The 21,276-nt window shown below is 39.7% G+C and overlaps 1 protein-coding gene across 1 annotated transcript; it reads right to left on the bottom strand.

The window, feature by feature from the left end:
* Window positions 1-5,229: 5,229 nt before the first annotated feature.
* Window positions 5,230-20,678, bottom strand: LOC139693669 (transient receptor potential channel pyrexia-like). The gene is made up of 3 exons (XM_071591908.1): window positions 20,124-20,678; window positions 8,360-8,551; window positions 5,230-7,524 (listed from the first exon to the last, which is right to left on the bottom strand). The coding sequence occupies exons 1-3, from the start codon at window positions 20,676-20,678 to the stop codon at window positions 5,230-5,232; spliced, it is 3,042 nt and encodes a 1,013-aa protein (XP_071448009.1).
* Window positions 20,679-21,276: the final 598 nt, after the last annotated feature.

Here is a 21,276-nt window from a genome sequence, read left to right as displayed (position 1 = left end):
TTAGTGCTATACTGACAATAAAGGTGGGGTTAATTTTGAAATGAAATGTATTGCCAAATTTTATACAAATAAGTCTTGTGTTATCTGCGTAATTTGATGAGGTATTGATAATTCATATCAAACTTCTTAAAATGAAGATTAAGTAAATATATTCTAACTTCGAAAATTTAACATTTTTTCTCTATCCTTGGGATTCCTCCAAAGCTTGTTTGTAATTTCTGAATAAATAAGAGTTGATGTGGTTTTTAAAAATGGAGTAAAATATTAAAATAATTTGGAAGAACTATCGCCATAAATAATTTGTTTCGGTCATCTGTCATGAAAGATGACAAAAGCGGAAATTTATGTCAAGGAATAAACGAACAAATACCCTAACACCTAAGAAGTGGGAAGGAATGGTCATGGCAATGGAAGACATTAATACTAGTAGTTGAATGGCTCGCAGTCATTTCTAGAGGAGAATTCTCACTCAATGCAAATCCATTTCATAGCAAAAATTTCCCCACTTACCCTCAGGAGCGAATGATGAAAGATGCACACGGGATCTTATAGTTGTCGATCTATTTTAATTTGCAATCATGGATTTTTGATGTAATGTTTCTATCATTGCTGCCTATTTTCACTGATACCATGCTCTACATATTATCACATTCATGACGTGGTCATTTTTTAAAATTTGAATGATAATTAAGATGTTACTGCACACTTATTTTTTTCTATTGCTTACTAAGCTTTGGTTAAATAAATTTTCTCGATCGTCTTTCGCTGCGGTTGTATCGACATCGGTGTGACCAAAGACCAATTATCAATTCATCTCCTGAACGTTTACGGTTCACTTTGATTATTTTTCAATTGAAGCAGTCCAGTCCCTTATGCATTTGGTAATCTTTATTTGTAAAGATCGATTCTACCTATCCTGATCTGTATTCAGGAGCTCTGTAAAAATGTGCATATTTTTGTGTATTCAGTTTCTTAATCTTTCTTCTTTGTTTCCGTGATCGACACTGTTCATTTAAAAATGCATCATTTCTTCGAAAAAATCACTGTTTTGTTGAGATGTTTTCGCTCCAGCTTCCACTTTTATATTTCCATTCCTTGCTCTTACAGCCGTCATCCGCGGAACCTTTCTCTAAATTTGTATGACATTTTGTGGCAACATGTTTTTCCAAGAGCAGAGGTTGCGGGCTTTCCTTTAAACTCCTGACATGGAGGATAGGTAAATTATCGTCAAACGAACCCCTGAGAAAGGTGGTACAACCACCGAAAATTCCGGATACGTATGAGTTTCTTTTTTTTGTGTGTTTCTGTGTTTTTATTTTTGTTCGCTAGTGCTATCTTGGTGAACATTATTACTCACATTGACTTCGACCTGACTTCACAATGAGACTTTCACATAAGTTTTATTATATATACGTATATCCTAGGATTAGTTAGTCATTAAAATTTATAAACAATAGGGTTACCACGGCCAGGGTGCATGAAGCAAAATTCCTAAATTAAAGTTTTGGGGAGAGGGGAGGGTCGAATAAAAATGGTCAACCTAAAGGTTTTTAGATAAAAGAATACTTGGTGAAAATTATCGCATTTGTAACTTTGAAGCGTTTCAACGACACCACATATCATTTATCTCATCCCTCAAACGGAAAAACAGTAAAATTTCTACTTTATCATTACATACAATCCAGGGGTAAAGCTTTGGACCACTGTGCGGACGGCCCAGGTTCGATTCCCGGGCAAGCCTCCCGGGCACCCTTAGCTCCACCCAAGCTGTGTGATTTTTCAGGTTCCAGATCCTCCTGGGAAACGATAACCGGCACAGGGAAAGGAGCTGGCCTCCCCACTCTTGATGTGTGAATTTCACACGCCGTCGGGGTTAGTATTGGATGAACTCTACCGTCACCACCCAAGCCGACCTTCGGGTTGATTACTGTTTATAGTTTTTTATTGTATGCTATACCATCAATCTTTCACCCAAAACAGCCACGGACATCTCTATACTATGTACTTTCTCAATCGGCACTTTCCTGCCGTTTAGTGCTTCCGAGTAGTAGTATTTAGGGGAGGCGACCGACAGCTGAGGTCATTTTTTTGCCATAGGGGATATACAGGAAAGGATGAAGGGTGGTGAGAAACCCGGCGTCGGCATTAGCCTACTCTTTACGAAAGGCGCCAAGGGGTCCCCAACTTAACGTCCCATCCGACGGACGGCGTACTCACTCGAAGTGCCCTCCACAAAGCACCTCAAGTAGGGATCGAGATACCTCTGAAAAATATTCAACACCGCCGGGATTTGAACCCAGGCCCCCTGGGTTCCGAGTAATTTTCGAAGATCTTGTCTTCATCATAAAGAATAAGAAAATCACAGCCAATCTACAACCAGTGGCCACTCAGTTACTCACACGTGCCACTAACCTTGTAAGCATCCTTAATTATCTCAATAGTTTCAGCCTCAACTTTGTGGAAGTTCATTTTAATAAATGAAAAAGAAACACTTTGTTCCAATCCACCACTTTACCTTATAAAGTGGTGGGTTGGAACAAAGTGTTTCTTTTTCATTTATTTTATTAGCCTCCTTAATATCACCAGGCCCCTCAATGTGACACAATAAACACAAAAGAGAAAGCAAAAGAAAGAGACTTACCTTTTATACATTGCGGAGGCCACTACCGTCTTTTTCAGCGTGAATGAAGTTACCTACGGATTGAATAGGGGAGGAGAAGAGTTGAGATTAAAGGCGGGGAGAGTGAGAGAACGATATAAAGATCTAGGGGAGAAAACGTTTGATGGACGGTTGGTGGGGTAACAGGAGGAGAATATTTTTAAATGGCAATAGTTCATCGGGGAGTGTTGGAAGCACATAAATAGCCGTACTAGTGGCAATTTTGGGGTGGAGGAATAAAGGTTAACAGGTATGGATGTTTGGACGATGCGCTGTTTGTCAATTATATGTTTTTATTGAGAGATGAGATGCATTGGTCGATGTAAAAAGCAGCTCTGAGTCGACATTAAATATATATATAGGATGTTGGTTGAGATGTAGGAAGGTCTTATGAATATAAGAAAGATTCGCAGGACGTAAACATTTTACATAGGGACATTTGAGTGGTTGGTTGGCGGTGGTTTTCTGTGGAATGTGGATAAGATCTCGATGTATAAAACTCCACGGATTGAAATTTTTTGTTGTTGTCTCAGGCGTAACTTTATGGAACCTGCATAACATATTCAATATTATTATCCCTGATGAAGTCTTCTCATTTCGTGATTTAGGTGTTTCGTTCTAATACAACCACTGCGCTGCCTTTATCTGAAGTACTTCGTTCAGACCCATCCCCCCAAGTTTCCACAAGAAATTAAGAGAGGGATTAAATCCATTAATACGTTATTTAAAAGTTGTGAAATGTTCAAACTAGTGCAAATGAATCCCTCAGCACCACGGTTTTTCGGGCTCACAAAAATGGGATCTCCATCAGACAAGTAGTATCAAATATGTCAGCTCCCAACCACATACTATTGAAAAGGCTTAATGCCCTCTTCAGGGAGGTTTCCAAATTTCCCACGGAATATGGTATAGTGAATTCCTTGGACCTTGTCAAAAAACTAAAGAAAAGGGTCATCCCGTAAAAGTGCATGCTTTTTTCCTTCGATGTACGCAACCATTTCACAAACGTGCCACCCATGGAAGCTGTGCACATTTAAATTCTGTAAATTTTAATGTAAAATTCACGTGTGAAAAAGAGGAAAAAGGTTCGAATTTCCTCGACCTATCTATTTGTAAAGACAAAGATGGGTTGCAGTCCTCCATTTTTAGGAAGGATATGTATATAGACCAATTAATTAATTCCTCTTCAAGGCATTGCATCGCCCAAAAGTTTTCGTTATTTCATGCAATGGTCCACCGTTTAACCGCTATCCCTTTGTCAAAATTCAATGTAATTAAGGAACGTAATGTAATTTAAACGTTGGCAGTAAACAATAACTATTCAGAAGATCTAATCAATAAACTTTACCGGAAGAAACTTACAAAAATAGCCTTCAGCCACATTAGCAACACCGAACATTTAAAAGATCCCACTGCCAAATGGCGAAGAATACTCTATCTAGGGACTATTTCTCAAAAAGTAATTAAAAGTTTTTCTAAAGAAAAAAATTAAATGTGCCTTTTACAGTGGTTCATGCCTTAAGAACCTGATCTCTCACACTAAAGACAAAGTCCCCAAAAACGAGAGGAGTGGAGTGTATGAGTTAAAGTCCTCGGAATGTAACACAAAGTATATTGGGCAAACAGGACGGACATTTAAAGAAAGAATTAAAGAACACCAAACATGTGTAAAAAATAAGAACATATCATCCCTCTTTTCAAAGCACCTCATCGAAAGTGACCACAAAAGTGACTTTGTGACTAAAATTATTCATTTTGAAAATAAAGGTCAAAGGCTCGATGCTTTGGAGCAGTTGGAAATTTTGAAATGCGTCCGTTGCAAAGATGAACTTGCCAACGAAATTTTATATCCCTCCCACTCCCCACTCCTAGACCTACCACTCTTCCAAGTCAATGATTGACACCGAAAAGATGTTATTCTCTTTTCATCCCAGCTACATTGTAACCTTTTTAACCCTCCACCCTCCCTCCCTCTCTGACCAACCCCCCCTCACTTGATCAGATCAGAAGGTATATATATATATATATATATAGATATATATATATATATATATATATATATATATTCCATGTTTGCTTCTATGAGGACCACCTGATGATGACGTTCAACGCCGAAACCTGGGTCGTGTTTTTTTAAAAAAAGTGTGTGGAATTACAAAGTAAATTATTTCATTTCAATATTCCACGGATTGCATTGAGTGAAGGCGGATGCATTCAGGGAATTATTTTGTGCAAATGGGCAGTACCGAGTTTGGATGCTCCTCCTGTCACACATCATGATGGTGGTCTGTAGAGTATCATGTTGATGTAGAGGTAATTATTTGTAAACATTCTCCCCTCTGGACATTGACTTACTGTTCAGTGTCTTAATACTATGGAATAATACCATTTGATCGTTACTCTCGTGTTGTTGATGGAAGGAGCTCATTGAATTGTAAATAAACAATCGTCCAAAAAAGTATAAATTGAAAAAATATATTGATGGCACACATTTATATGATTACATATGATAACATTTGAAGATATGGATGTAGGAAATAAGAAAAGTGATTTTCACATTTGCATCAAAGTTAAATCCTATTTTGTCTTTCACTTTTTAACTTATCGCTTCGGCTTATCCGATTAAGGATTCTCTGAGCTCCGGTCACTTCTGCCACCAAATCCGAAAACCTTGCTCTTGGAGCTCGTGCAGAAGACCATTTACGTGTCCTGAGAACGGACGGTCCAGCGTTACCGGCTCCACCAAAACGAGGTTCGAGCATATCCTTGATTTCCGTAAGGGACCTCGAAATACTCTCTAAGGCCAAAACCAGATCTACATCTGGTGGACTGTCGTTGGCTGAAGTAACTAGACGACGAGGAAACGAGCTTTCAAAATAGGAAGTCTTAGTCCTTTTTCTCTCTCCTTCTCTTCTCCTCAAAGCGATAGCTACGATGTCTTCGAGAAGGCGGCGAGAAAGATGGCGACCGGATCGGTGAGCGGGGGCATTAGCGGAGTCGCTAGGCCTCACAACTACCATTGTATCGATGGCGCGACGTTTAGAAAGGTGTATAATCAAACGCCTAGGAAGCCACCTTGTTCTGATGACTGCAGATACTCCACGCTCCAGGTGGGCCACAAATTCCGCTTGTTTGAGTAATCTTCGCGCTTCTCCCTCCGAGCGAAGGGCTTGTGTATCACTGACCGCAAGACCTACCATGAGATTTACTAGTACAATTGAGGCGAGCACCACGAAACACACAAATATAACGCGACTGGTCATCGGCAGTGTACTATTGGGAATTTGCTTCTCTTCAAACAGGTCCATGTATTCAAATTCTCCCATCATCATTACCATGGTCTTCACAAAAGCCCTCCACGGGTTACCGAAAGCATCGGGTTGGGATACGTGAAACTGAACAAAAAAGCTGAAGGAAAAACCCATCACCAAACAGCCAAATGCAAGGAGAACTTTTATCACATTTTTCAAGACCGCGTAAAAGAGGAGCCCATGGGAACCGCAGGTGGGAAAACGGCCGATGAGGAGCATCAATTCAGCCCAAGCCAAAAGTATTGCAACAGATGTCAAGTGAATAACCGTTCCGGACGTGTAGTGATAAGACACTCCAATGCGATCTCCTATTGACGTATTATTTGAACCTACAGAATGAAATTCACTGTCTAGTTCGTCGTCTTCACCCTTCCTTGCTAAAAAAATAGCCAGTATGGCAGATATGAGATTCATCCACATCTCAAATTGTTTCAAATAATATTTGGGCAGCGCGACACACTGTCCGAACACGTTGAGCAAAACGACGGAGGAAGAAAACATCAGAACAGGCCTCGAAATTTGAATTGCATTCAAGACTAGGTTAGTCCTCCACTTCGGTGTCGGAGTCTCAGTCGATACATTCATTTGGTCCTTAAAAGTCATGTAGGCAACCTCCGTATGGATGAGCGTAATGTACACTGAGAACGAGAGAGCAAATGCAACGTAAACAGAAACCAGAAGGTAGAAGAACAAACGCAGGCGACGCCACTTCAGTACAATAAAAGCCTCGACGATTGGGTGGCTGAGCAACATACGGCGTATTTCATCCGAAGGCGATTCAGCCTCCAGCAGAGCTCTCATCACCCCAGTCTGTCTTTCCTTGCCATGGGGGGCAAGAACCCTGAAGTCCAACTGAATAGCGAACGACCTTTCCTCGACGGTGGCAGCGTTGGGCCTGATCCTTGCGTCCAATACGCGACAGAGAAATGGACCCGGCCGGGGCAGGTAAAGGAACAAAGCATCGAGGGCGGATATGCCACTATCCGAGACAGCACCCAAGTCGGCTCCAGCATCTATCAAGAGCGATGCGCACGTGTGACACCCTGCGTAAGCCGCCAGATGAAGCGGCGTGGAACCCTTGTTGTTCCGCACATTTGCGAATGAATGGCGTTTGTAATCGTCCATTGCCGATTTCAAGATGGTATTCAAGACGTCGGACGCGGCAAGTTCAGCAGCCACATGGATAGCTGTGGAGTTATTACATACTTCTGAGACTTGGAGAGGATTGGCTCCACTTTTGAGCAGCAAATCGGCCGCTTTCGCTGAGTATTGGGATGCAGCTGCATGTAAAGCAGTGAGGCCTGTTGCAGTGCTAATATTGTCCACCCTGGCGCCGTACCGAATTAGGATTTCAATAATCTCCTCGTACCTCTCCAAATCTAACTCTTCCTTCAATTGCGTACCACTTCCTGCGAGGAGGATGGGAGTCGTGCCGCATTCATCCACGGCATCTACTTCAGCGCCGGCTTCCAGGAGCCTTTGCACGCATTCTGGGCTGTTTGCTTTAACTGCTTGGTGTAGAGGAGTACGCCCCCAGCAGTCTGGAAATGGCAACTGAAAAGATATTAAGAATTAATATGTTATTGCTATCTTGTTGCTAGTTGGAGCTATATTAAAACAGGTAAAAAGCATTTATTTCCCTGCTCTACTAGTATGAAACATGTAGTAGCAGGTCATGGTTCGTATCCCTGTAGTGATTCCTATTTTAAATCAACAGAACTTCCCAATACGAAATAAATACATTCATGCATCAATCTAATTATTTCCACATCAACAATACTCTACTTCTTTAACGGCACATTCAAACTTTATCTTCTGGGTGATTCATCAATTGCTGCGTATTATTACGAGGGATTTTTTTCAACCTTCGATGGGCCATAAAAAAGACAAGTAAATATTAAAAACTTATTTTAAAGCTAAAAGTGATGTGCATTTATGGTTACTTTTCAACAAAATCACCCAGACGATTAAGATATTTGTCGTACCTTTGGACAAGCTTTATAATGCCAGAACAATGCCAGAAGCCAGCATACCTCTTCTTTTGTTTTTAATGGCTCTCCGCAAACATCTTATCGTTTCACAATAAACAGTTGCATTAATCCTTGTCCCCAACTGCATGAACTCAAAAAGCAACCCATTTTTTGTTCCCAAACCACGGTAGCCATAACATTTCGATTTTTGAAGGTTAATTTGATTTTTTTTCTGCGGTGGAAAAAGCTGGAGCCATTCGGCGAGTTTTGTGGTGGTCAGTCAACATTTTTGGGACCCAGCGAGCAAAACCTTTTTCGTAGCCTAAATGTTCCGTAACTATAGAGTGGCGAGAACATCTTGAAACTTCTGGCAATTCCATTGACAAAGCAACTATGTTGAAAGTACGGTTTTCTCCAACCACTTCGTCAACTCGTTGAACGAGGCCGTCCGCGGCGACAGGCTTGCGTCCTTGACTCAATTCATCATGCCCACCAGTTCGGCCATATTTAAATTTTCTACACCATTCACGCACAACACCATCACTCATAAAGTTTTCTCCATACGCTCGGCTCATTCGTCGATTAATTTCTGCGGCACTATTCCCTCTTGCCTGCAGGAAATGAAAAACGTTTTTCAATTCGCATTTGGTAGGAGAATCATTAGAGGCAGCCATGTTTATGTGACAGCTACTCAGCTCAGACTGACGACTTGAACTCAGCAGTGACAGAGCGTGTGGTGCGGGAGATGTTGTTACCTACAAGGCACATTACCCCCTTTCGCTTGTCTGGCGTTTATGCTGAGCGATCGGAGATTGAAAAAAATAACTACCCTCGTTCTTTACTTCATTCAACAACTCATGACATTTTCGACCAAGCAGCCTGTAGAGTATTCGTAACAGAAACTAACATGTACGGACGCGTCAGCCCTTGAACGGAGGTTATTTCCAGTGAAGTAAGGTCAAGCAGTGACGGACGTGATCCCAAATAACCACGAAGGTAATCATTTTATCGGATTTTAATTTTCGCCCGATAATTTTAATATGATTTGAGAGATATCCGTCCATTGCTTTCGGTCGTTGTCATTGTAGATATTACTTGTACGGTGCTGGTGGCCTATAATATTCTGTTTAAAAAAACCATGAACCTACAAAGAGAACTTGAAGTGTGCGTGTATCAGCTACATCCTTGATTACTTTACATGATCAAATTACCAGTATTCATTATTTTACTCTTGTTTACTTTTGTTTACCCGAGTTTCGGGCATTTTTCTGGCTACAATTCCTGGGATACAGCAGTACCAGTTAGGGGATTATTGGTTCCATGCTAAAATGTAAAGAGAGCGTTATGCTGAGAACTATGAGTCTATCAGTTTTGTTACGCATTCATAAAAGGTGGGGTTGAGGACCATCAACAAAAAAGGATTGAGAGGAGAGAAATTGACTGCTATGGAAAAATCGATTTGGTTACAGAAAGGGGAGAGGTATGCCAGATACCATAGCAGAGATAGGATCATTCATGTGTAGAAAAGCTAACAGAATAAACCAAGACTGTTCTTTTTGTGTATTGTATTTCAAGTAGTTCGACAGATTAAATTGGAATGGTAAATTCATCCATTGCAGAATATAGGAGTGAACTGAAAGGATAGGTGACTTACGTGAATAATATACGAGACTTAAGACAACACAAATAAGGTTATTGGGTAGATAATTTGAATAGGAATTCACGAGTGGGAGTACTACGTACTATACGTGGGAGTAGGACATTCATTCATTACTACGCGCGCTTTGCACCGTTTAAGCTGAAGAAATTTCAGAAATAGTGACAAAGGTTTGGGATGAAATCAATCATAAATAAAACGAAGGATATCTTCTTATACTATCTTGGATTCTCAAGAATCGAAGGAAATGTAGGAGTAAACGTAAACAATAGAAATGTAAGGGTAATCGTTGAAGAAGAAGTACACATTTGAGAACAAGCTGAACATTTCACGCTCTTATTTGAGACGCATTACGAGTATTTACGAAACAGGCTGTTTCGAGGACATAAAGAGATGTTTCGATAAGAAAGCATAGAAAGGGCAGGACTTAGATGGTACTTTGGTAAAGATGTTAATAAAAAAAATAGTGATACATCTTAGGAGATTAGGCTTACATGGTTAAGAAGCTTTAGGGCCGTGAAAAGACAAAGTGTTTTAAAAGACAAGTGTTGATTAAAAGCTTTTGAAATGTGAATTTAGAGAAGTATGGAGAAAATTGAATATAAGGAACTGAAACAAGCGAAGATGAGTTTGAAAGGGAAGAAAAACTGTGAAGAGAGAAATTTGAAGAAGGGGAAAAGTGGGAAGTGTCAAGGGAATGACCAGTTTGGAAATATGACTTAGATGGTGTTGGTAATGGTCATTACTTGTATTGAACATGGCCAGCATCATATTAGTCATATCGACAGTTGGATATTGTTGACTATGCTAAGGGGAGAAAAGCGAGGTAGGGGAGAGTAAGGTTAAACATTTTGAGAGTAATGGAGGGCTGTCTTATTTGCCCGGTTATGAGAGTTTCAATGGAATCCTTTCCAATATTATACTCCTCACTTTTCTTAAATTTTATAATGTCAAACGGTTGAATTACAGCATTCACTTACTTCCGAACTTCAGGCTCGGAAACTTAGAAGGACGCAAATATATCACTGAGTGAATGAGTCAAATGCAGCTATATAATTATGAATTGTATAATAGTAATCTTTAAAATCTGATCTTCTAATTTACAAGTTCAGTTAACAGTTTACTTCTAGAAATTGTGTTGAGAAAAGCTGAAATTTTAACTGATTTTTCATGTCATTTTGATACCAAGTAAAAATCCGAATCATACAAGAAATATTCTCAGTTCAACTCGTGGTGGCTCTCTTATTCCGTAAGGGGGCATGGGAAGAATTTCAAGTAACCTATTTCTTTCAAGGCTACAAATATATAAGTATTGCGATGTATTTACGCGTGAAGCCTGAACCAAATGCAACGAAAAGGCAGAGTATTCTATTTCTAATTCTCGCAAATTGTGTTTTAATCGAAGTTTAGAAAATTATATAGCAGGAGATGGGAAGAGGAAATATAGACAATTTAGGGATGTGCACGTGGAAACGGAAGAGCCTCGCGTGGATTGTTGGTGCGACAGTTATACAGCCGAGGGGAGAGATACCGTGAGGGGTGGTATCAGTAGTGAAAAATAAGGTAGAAAGAAGTATGGTAAATATAGAGCCGGTGAGTAATAGGATAATGTCAGCAAAATAAAAGCTTAGCAAACGAACTTGGCCATTACTCAGATCTATATGCCACGAGCAGTCATAGGGAGGAATATATAAACAAGGTATAAGATAAATTAAAGGGCATCATTGCGGATGTTCCTGAAGGAAACATTTCATAGTGATTGGGTATTAGAATGAGGTGGTAGGAGAAGGAAGAGATGGGAGGGAGGTTGGGTACTAAGGTTTGGGACTGCCGGGTGTAAGCAACAGAGTCGTGCAAAGGGCAGGTTTTAATTATGTCGAAAACTTAGTTTAAACACCATAATAGACGTATGCCAGAGGAATCAGAGACAAATCGATAAGTCTATGTATTTATGTTAGGCACAGAGATGAAAACAATTTATGAAAATTGGGAGATCCAAAAAGGGATATTGAAGGCAGCAAACTAGAGGACAGGAACAGTACACAGGAAAAGAACACTGAAACTATGGATTACAATCGAGATAATTATTAAGGTATACCAGAGAGGAAATAGAAGAATTCAAATAAAGAATGAGGTATGAGAAAGTACAAAGAGTTGAATAGTAAACTGGGGTGGGAAACTAATGGAGCGAAAGATGCAGTGTGAGAAAATAGTTTATAAAGGAAGAGTAAAATTGTTGCAGTTTACTGGAATAAAAAAGCATTATGCCAAAATATTCGTGCGCACTATCCGATTCAAGCCAAAACTAGGCATAGAAAGCTTTAGACTCATGATATACTGTAGAAAGCCTAGACAATGGAAAGGCTTACACATATGGCGTAGATAGGGATAACTTAGGTCCAGGTACACAAAATAGGGAGATACGAAGGCATTAAGGGCATTGGAATCAATTATGGCTGTGGGGGTAGATAAAAATCCCTTGAGACTTCTTACGGGTTTAGAAAAACATGGAAGGAGGTATTTATGTGCTAATTTGTAAGTTTTTGAGGGAGTAATTTGGCGGGAAGATTTCGTCAGATCATCGTTAGTTCCCATTCCAAAACAAGGCAAAAGCAATCATATATGAATAATGTAAAGCAATAAGTTTATTTTGCACACACAGCTAAGGTTTGAGGACTGCGGTTTAGGCACGAGGAAAGACCGCGGGGAGAAAGCAATTGAGTTTTGCAGGAGACAGGGTTAGTCATCACCAACACTTGGTTTAGACACCACAAAAGATGCAGGTATACAGGGAACATAACAGGTGACTCAGAAAGGTATCAGTTAGATTATATTTGGTTGAGCACAGGTTTAGGAACAGTGTGATAAATTCGCACAGCTTTCCAGGAGCAGATGCGGACTCTGACCACAATTTGGTTGTAATGACGTGTAGCGTACGCTTCAAAAAGAAAAGGCTAGGGCTAGGTTAGGAAATGGAATTTAGAGATATTAAATGGATTGACCAGGAAGGAGTATCAGTAGGCTGTAGAGATAACCATGGAGGACGGTAACGAGCTGAGTACTATCGAAGAAAAATGGGAATACATCATAAAGAGGATATCGAAAGCCGCAAAAGTTACTATTGGAACTGTACACGGGAAAAGGACAAAGAAACTATGGATCACGGATGAGATGATTACAAAGATGGATGAGAGAAGAAAGTGGAAGAATGTAAATACAGGGTTAGGCAAATTGAAGTACAAAGAGTTAAATAATAAATTGATGCATGCAGCAAATAAAGCAAAAGAAGCATGGTGGAAGATGCAGTGCGAGGATATGGAAAGTCTGCAGAGGATGGGTGAAATCGGTGCGCTGTACAGCAAAGTTAAATCTTTATCGGGAAGTAAGAAAGGGAGATCTATACTAACAGTTAAGGATAAGACGGGTAAGGTAATAGTTGACATAGGAAAGATCCAAGAGAGATGGAAGGAGTATATAGAGGAACTGTATAGTAAAGACCTTCGACCAACAAAGTTAGACATAGAAAAGGAATATGACGTAGAGGAAGATAGCTTAGGTCCAGGCATACTCGGCGATGATAGAAAGGGCATTAAGGGAGATGAAACTAAATAAGGCCGTGGGGGTGGATAACATTCCCGCGGAACTTTTAAAAGGCTTAGGAAAATGTGGTAGGAAGAGGCTATATGGGCTGATCCATAGTATTTATGATGAAGGAATCTGGCCGGAAGACTTTGTGAGATCAGTGTTAGTTCCTATTCCGAAAAAGGTGAAGGTTACATCATGTGAGGACTACATAACAATAAGTTTGATATCCCACGCAGCTAAAGTTGTTCTCAGGATCATCAACATAAGGATAGAGAGTGGGGTAATGATTACTTAGGGGATGATCAGTTTGGGTTTAGGAAGGGGAGAGGTACGCGTGAGGCCATTGCAGTAATTAGATTACTAATCTAAAGGAATATTGAATAAAACCAGGAGGTATTTGCCTGTTTCATATATTTCGAAAAAGCGTTTGATAGGGTGAATTGGGAAAAACTAATCAGGATATTGAAGAAAATAAGAATAGATTGGAGGGAAAGGAGGCCAATTCGCCACCTGTACATGTCTCAGACTGCTCAGGTGCGGGTGGGGTACGGGAAGTCCGGATGGGTAGCGTTAGGAAGAGGTGTAAGGCAGGGTTGCCCATTATCACCGTTGCTGTTCAACCTTTATGCAGAGGAAATGATTAAAGAGGCATGGGAAGAACTGGAGGTAGGAATGAAAGTGGGCAGGAAATTCGTAAAATCAGTTAGGTTTGCTGATGACCAAGCTTTAGTTTGTCAGTCAGCCAAGGGGCTGCAAGCATTGCTGAGTGAATTGGAAATTCAGTGCGACAGGCATGGGATGAGAATCAATATTAAGAAAACAAAGGTTATGCGATTTTCTAGAAAGAAAAAGGCTAAGCTAAACATTAAAATAGGTGGGCAAAAACTAGAGTCAAGTCAAAAAGTTGTTTATTTTTCCAAGAAGTTGTACATAACAGATATAAACTATATGGTAATATGTAACATTTAACAAATATATAATATTGTACAACAAACAAGGAAGCCCTGTTTTAGGCTATTTGCCTCTTCAGGGTAAAAACTAGAGCAGGTAGAACAGTTTAAGTATCTCGGTAGTGTTTTGGACCAACACGGTCAAAGTAGTAAGGACGTAAGGAGAAGAATTGCGCTAGGCAAAGAGGCTTTCACAAGGAGGAGGGAGTTGATGAGAGGGACGTTGAGTAAGAATATTAAGAAAATACTCGTAAAAACTTTGATATGGAGCGTAGCTATGTACGGCGCGGAAACGTGGTCATTGAAGCGGGAGGATAGACGTAGAATGGAGGCTTTTGAAATGTGGGTCTGGAGAATTATTGGAGGAAAGAGTGATAGGAAAGCAATTTCGAACTACTGCCATGAAAAATTTCATCTACATAAAAATAAATGCACTCACCTGGAGTAGTATATTTTGCCGCTACTTCCGGTTACAGATGGTTTAAAACAAGGTAAAAATCTTGAATGAGCCATAAAAACCTTCCTTTCCAAAATTCTAGCATCGGATAAACGAGTCGTAAAATTATTTAGCACAAACGTATTATTTTTTTTGAGTTCATTGATGATTCCACCAATTGATGAGGCTTTGCATTGAATAGAAAAATTTAACTCATCATTGTGGTATTTTCTAGTGGCTATTTTAATTTTTAAAATATGAAATATCAATCTAATCCTATCAAATCCCGTTTTTATATTTAAAGAGCTAATAGGATCTTTCGTAAAAAATAATTGAATTGATTTTTATAACTAAATTATATTAAGTATAGTTTAATTGTATTAAATAAAATATTCAACTCATATATTACCAATAATTTTGGAAAATTGTAGTACTCATTATATACTAATCGCCTCGCCTACCAAGTTGAATTGCCATTTTTTTATATTTACACGATGGCTGGCCTTCTTAATGCCTTAAATCATATGACCTTATGGGGGCTTGCAGGGTATTGTGTATTATGATACATGTGTAACGTTGCTGATTACCTTATGGCGATGCATAATACCATGGCAATGCCGTGATTTGTGACGGAAGATCAGTCGCAAAACAGAGGAAAGAGTTATGAACACTTCCGAGGAAATAGAATATAGATGTACCTTCATGCATTCGTACACAGATACGAGTTCACTTAAAGTATTCATTCAGAGCAGCAATAGGTGGAAGCAGAATGAACAGGTAACTGTTGCGGGAAACCAGCAGAAGAAAAATGAGACTTCGCATATGTACGTTTCCCGGGTTTGACGTTAAAAAATCCCAACTTTCATAATCCGCGATATGATAGGCAAATTCGGAAAATTCAGTAGACCGAATCACCTCAGATAATTAGTCAAAGCCTCAAGTTATTCTATGAACGGAGGTGATTTATCCATAACAAAGGGGAAAAGCATATAGTATTTCTCCCGTTAAAGTTAATGCATAATTGTTTTCCGCCCTCTAGAGAATTGTACTCGGATTAGGAATTCAAAAATAATCTGAGTAACTTTCATCCGTCGCCTTCTCGGCAAGAAAAAAAAACATTGGAATCTCCGAAACGTTTGACGCAATGGCAAGGAAAAGATTTCAAACGTTTTACTTAAGATCCAGTGAAAAAAATTAAAATGGCGAACCCCCGTCTATTCGCCTAGTCCGCAAGAGATTCTTATGTACCCTGAGAGTGTCTGCGTTGCATTTATGACACGTTCAAAATGAACAATTATGTCTAGCTGTTCGCTTAAAATTAAAATAAATTGTACCCCGATTCTGAAATAACCATTGCAGTTTTGCTTGCTAAATTACTTACTCCTGATATTCATAAATAGAGTTCGCGCAAAAAGATATTTTAACTTTACCTTTTCTTAAACTTTATCTTTAAAAGGGAAAATATATTCAATACAAGAACTGGTGATTTAGTTTAATTTTCCGTCGAGAGAAATATAGGGGATCCTTGTTAAGGCGTATTTATCTCGAAATTTCACAGTATTTCATACTCTAATATTGCCATTCTTAGTTAGCGACAAAATTCTTGCGGAGTACAAGCTCTCATTCATTGAATACTCTCCACTGCGATATTATCGGTGTAATAATAAAAACTAGAATCTTAAGGTTACAGTTTAATGATCAAACAATTATTTCAAGAGAATTCTCCCCTCATTTCCTTCTAAATAGCCCTGCAAAATGTCGGAGGACTTGAATAAAATCGCAAATAATTTGAATTCGGAAAGGTTTTGCTTTTCCGATTGTAGCTTTTGTTTTAAAGCCTCCACTAGCATCATTCCTTTCCTCCAAAGAGAGTAATGACGCGAGTGTGTACGTGGGTGACACTGACCTACATCACACCTAGTGAGCCGCCGTAAGGGCTTACATCAATGAGGCTTTGGGGCACCAGCCATATTTGAGTTACCAAAGAAAAGTCAGTCACTACGTGATGAAATGTTTGCGAAGAGAAAACTGAAGGATACCACAAGATTGATGAATCAAACATGTTGAAAGAACAAAAGGACAAAAGTAGTTTTAACATACATACGAGTATATCAGTAGTCTATATCTTTCATTTAATATGCATGAGCCGTCTAAATAATATGCGTCTTTAATCATTTCCCGTGTCATCAAGATAACTCACCTATCCTACACTTTCATAAAAATAGAATTATCAGGATTATAAAAATAATTTCACGTCAATACAAATTTAGACTGTTTTTCTAGACAATTTGGATAAGATCTTTATAGCATTTCCAAATAAACTAGACGACAATTCACATTTACGCTAATGAAAATTGAGTCTTTCTTATAATGGAAAACTAATGTATAAAGCGCTGATGCTCAAGTTACGCTTCTCTCTCCGCTCTTCGCATAGATTTTTACTCTCTACTTCAACAGACTTGGCAAGAAAGCATTATCTGCATCAGCGATTTTGAACCAGTATGTCGCAAGATTTTTTATGCAAGTTAATTAATACTCCTCTTCATTGCGTATTCAACCATGGAAGAGACTATAGCACAAATAATAGTAAGCGTAGAAATCACAGAAAAGAAACAAAAATATAATATATTCCTGGTGAAAGTTGTAGCATAGAAATTTAGTAAACACTTTATATGTGCCGTAAGATACTACAAGTTTAAGATGTTTGCTTTGTACGTATCAACAAACTCTAACGCTGCATGGCGGACGGTATGGGTGACATTGGCAATTGATATTGGAGGTTAATGAATCATAGTAGGAGGGGACTTAAGGATAAGTGACTCAAGTCATTTAATATATTATTCGCGATTAATATATAATTTAGTCGACTGGTTTATTTTCCTTTAGAGGTCTACATTTTGTTGTTGTTATGCACTAATGGAAATCGAGGCATATTGGATTTGGCTTTTGTTTTTTATACTTTATATTCATGTTCTAATCACAGGATAATTTTTCTACGGATAGTACTGAAATTTCGATGAATTCACCCACTACCATTTTTAGAAATGCTTTTTTTATCTCCCGTTAAACGAATAATGGCAATTGACCTCAGGCTTACAGAATCTAAGTCCCTGGAAACCCAGCGAGTTTTTCGGGGACCTTGCGGAAGACATTGCACCCCAAAAAAAATCCTATCCAAATCCCAATTTGATCCAGGTACTTCGACTTGTATACCTGGAGTTTTTCCAAGAGTTTAGAAAATAAATTATTACTGAGCTTTCCGGATCTGGAAATTATTTATGACGAACCTCTGTGCATGCTTTTATAATGGGAACTGAAAAATATTAAGCGGAAGTGATATCAAAAACATATTTCTTGTTAAGTTAACCAACTTTACAAGAGAGAGATTAGAAATGTAACGTAATCCAGTAATTCTGTGGAGTCTTCCAACAGTCTCGCGATCTCGTCTTCTTTTTAGCGATTATGGAGGAAATCCGTACGCCACGCCATAACATTTTTAAAACGAACACCATTGATTCCATCCTACCAATGGAAATTTCGGAGTGATTCGACAGCTGAGCATCATAGATACACCGGAATCCAAAGGCAATTTGCGTCATACTACCTTGATCAAAAATTTCCCGGAATTTATTCAGAAAATTAAAAATACAAGTTTATTCATCTAAATCTATATTGTCCCCTTCAAAGTAATCCCCATCGACTGCAACACACTTATGCCAGCGCTTGATCCAATCCTCGAAACATTTTTTATATTCGGTTTTCGGTATGTCCATCAGTGCTTCCTGCGATTTTTCCATTACTTCCTCTCGGCTGCTAAAACGCGTTCCCCGTAATGGTTTTTTAACTCGATTGAACAGAAAGAAGTCACAGGGAGCCAAATCAGGTGAATTCGGTGGCTGTTGGATGGTATTTGTTGCATTTTTCGTCAAAAAATTACGAATAATGATAGCACTGTGCGACGGTGCGTTATCATGGTGCAAAATCCACGAGTTTTCTGCCCACATTTCTGGTCTCTTTCGGCGAATTGCTTCACGCAAACGTCTCATAACGCCCAAATAATACTCTTTGTTTACTGTCTGGCCTTCTGGCAAAAATTCATGATGCACTACACCGTTGTAATCCATGAAAACCGTCAGCATTGCCTTCTTTTTTGACTGAAAACGACGTGGTTTTTTTGGTCTCGGCTCATTTGGTGAACGCCATTCACTTGCCTGATGTCTGGATTGCGTGTCGTACTCATAAACCCACGTCTCGTCTCCAGTAATGATCATTTTGATGAATGTGGGATCGGATTCAGCCTCGCAAATCATGTCTTTTGCGACGTCAACACGGTCTCTTTTTTGCATGAAATTGAGGTCTTTTGGAAACAACTTTGCTGCTACACGACGGAAACCCAAATCATTAACCACAATGTCTTGGGCGGATCCATAGGCAATGTTCAAGTCCTCCGCTATTTCTCTGATGGTTAATTTGCGGTTATTGACCAACATTTCTTTTACTTTATGAATTTTTTCACCGACTTTCGATGTCGATGGTCTGCCACTGCGTTCATCATCTTCGATTGACTCACGACCACTTCTGAACCGCTCGTGCCACTGGTAAACGACCGTTTTTTTTAGAGAATCGTTGCCGAAACACTTTTCCAACATTTCCAACGTCCGTGCGCCACTAAATCCGTTTTTTACGCAAAATTTAATACAAGTTCGTTGTTGCAAATTTAAATCCATTTCTGCAATTGTAAAAAATCGCCAACACACACAGAGATAGATGTACTCTTGGCTACGTAACTTTTGCAAATGTCAAGTTATGACACTAAGATTTAAAGGGAATATCAACAACAGATGTACCAATTTAACAAAAAAAAACAGAACTCAAATCGGAACGATGGGAGCGCCACACGGTGGTTATTCCGGGAACTTTTTGATCGAGGTAGTATTTTAATTTGTTAAGATAGGTCGGCAATTAGGGTTATCGGATAAGATTTTTGGAAGATAAGAGACGAGAGAGTGGAGAAAGAGACCCTTCGTCGGAATACCTTATCCAAATTATACGAATGGGTATACTACAGTTTGTACTACTTCTATTCCGGTATGTGACGTAGTTTACAATTCGTAATTCAATCCATATCTAAATCACTTTGAATTTCCTTCCCATTTCTACATGTACATATGTATTAGCGCCTGCCCTTGCTCTAATACGAAGTCGGATGGCTTTCAGCGCTGGCCTTCAGACGTTAGCCTGCATATACTGTTAATGAAAGAGGTCCAGATCCCCCAGCAGACTGAGACCCAATCGTGCATCCAGACGGAAAATTACTGGTAAAACATTCAACTCAGGGATTTGAAAGAGAGCGCCCGGCGTGGGTTAGCCGGAGATACACCCATCGTATTTTACCCCATCACTTCGGGAGTTAAAAGAGAAAATGGGGCTAAGATATGCAGCCAAACCGAACGAAACATTGAAAATAACATCACCACCCCTAAAAAAGGCAGGCCAAAGTTAAAACTCATCAGGCACAAAGATTGACCTCTCAAGCAAGCAGTTCAGGTACCTACTTCTAGACCCAATGTTTCCAAGGGAATCATGCCTTTCTTGCTGTCTAATGAATGCTGTCCGGCGTCCCCGTCAATCCTCGGCAGGGTGTTCACGTGGTACGCAGCATTGGGTGTCGCCCCGGCTGCGAGCAGCATCTGCAAACAGTCTTCGCTTCCGGCCGATGCTGCCATATGCAGCGGTGTTCTGCCCAACTTGTCCGCCGCCGTTGGTTTGGCCCCGGCCTTCAGCAATAGGTTTACGATATTCTCGTCTCCATGTGCTGAGGCGATATGCAGAACTGTGATCCCCATCGGGACGCTAAGGGCGTTGACGTTGGATCCATCCCGGAGAGCCCGCCACACTTCTTCCGCCTCTCTCCTGGCCACCGCGGAGAACAAGCTGAAGTTTTCCCCCGACGCTGAGTCGACCGAATTCAGTTCCTCACTGGGACTGACCTCACCTCGAACCACACCACTGTTCCGCATCAGCTTAAACATACCCGGTTTTCCGAATGAGATCCTTTCATCGTTCATGTACACCGTCTCCATATCGTCGTTTGGATTCCTCCAGGTCATCGTGCACGGTTTTCATGCACACTAGGAAAATGTTTCACCCTAGCATTTGATCGACCTATATCTGGAAATTAAATGTTTATGCCGCAGCTCACTGTCCCCGGTGTGGCAAGAAAAGAGTATAGCTCATTGCGTGGCTCGGTGGAGTGTTATGAAAGCGTTGAAGTGTAAGGATGTGGTCGCGGTCAGGAAATTAGGTGACAGCTAACAAGATAAGATGTTTTTGGAAGCGCTACTCGATTTACATTTGGCATTACCACGAACTAAAATACAGAGCCTTGAAAACGATGATGTTTTTTGTCTATTTAGAGGTTACCAATGTGGAGGTTGCCATTTTTCTTAGGAAATGCGAGAAAATGTCAATTTTTCCATAAAAACCGATTACCTGACATGACGACGGAAATTCTTATCTTCTTAGCCTGGCCTGTGTAGGGTTCTGGAAATAATTATTCACGAATTACAATTAACATCACCAAGAAAATAGTCTGCATAATTATCCAATATTGGTCTTTGTCTTCTCTCCTGCGTATTACGTTTATAAAATATTTTATTTTGTTGATGTTCATCACAATGAAGTTATATCATTGTGTAATCAATGGCA

This window comes from Hetaerina americana, unplaced genomic scaffold (genome assembly GCF_022747635.1).
Source record: "Hetaerina americana unplaced genomic scaffold, ioHetAmer1.1.p SCAF_5, whole genome shotgun sequence".
Classification (NCBI taxonomy): Eukaryota; Metazoa; Arthropoda; class Insecta; order Odonata; family Calopterygidae; genus Hetaerina; species Hetaerina americana.
This window is presented reverse-complemented; position numbering and strand designations above follow the sequence as displayed.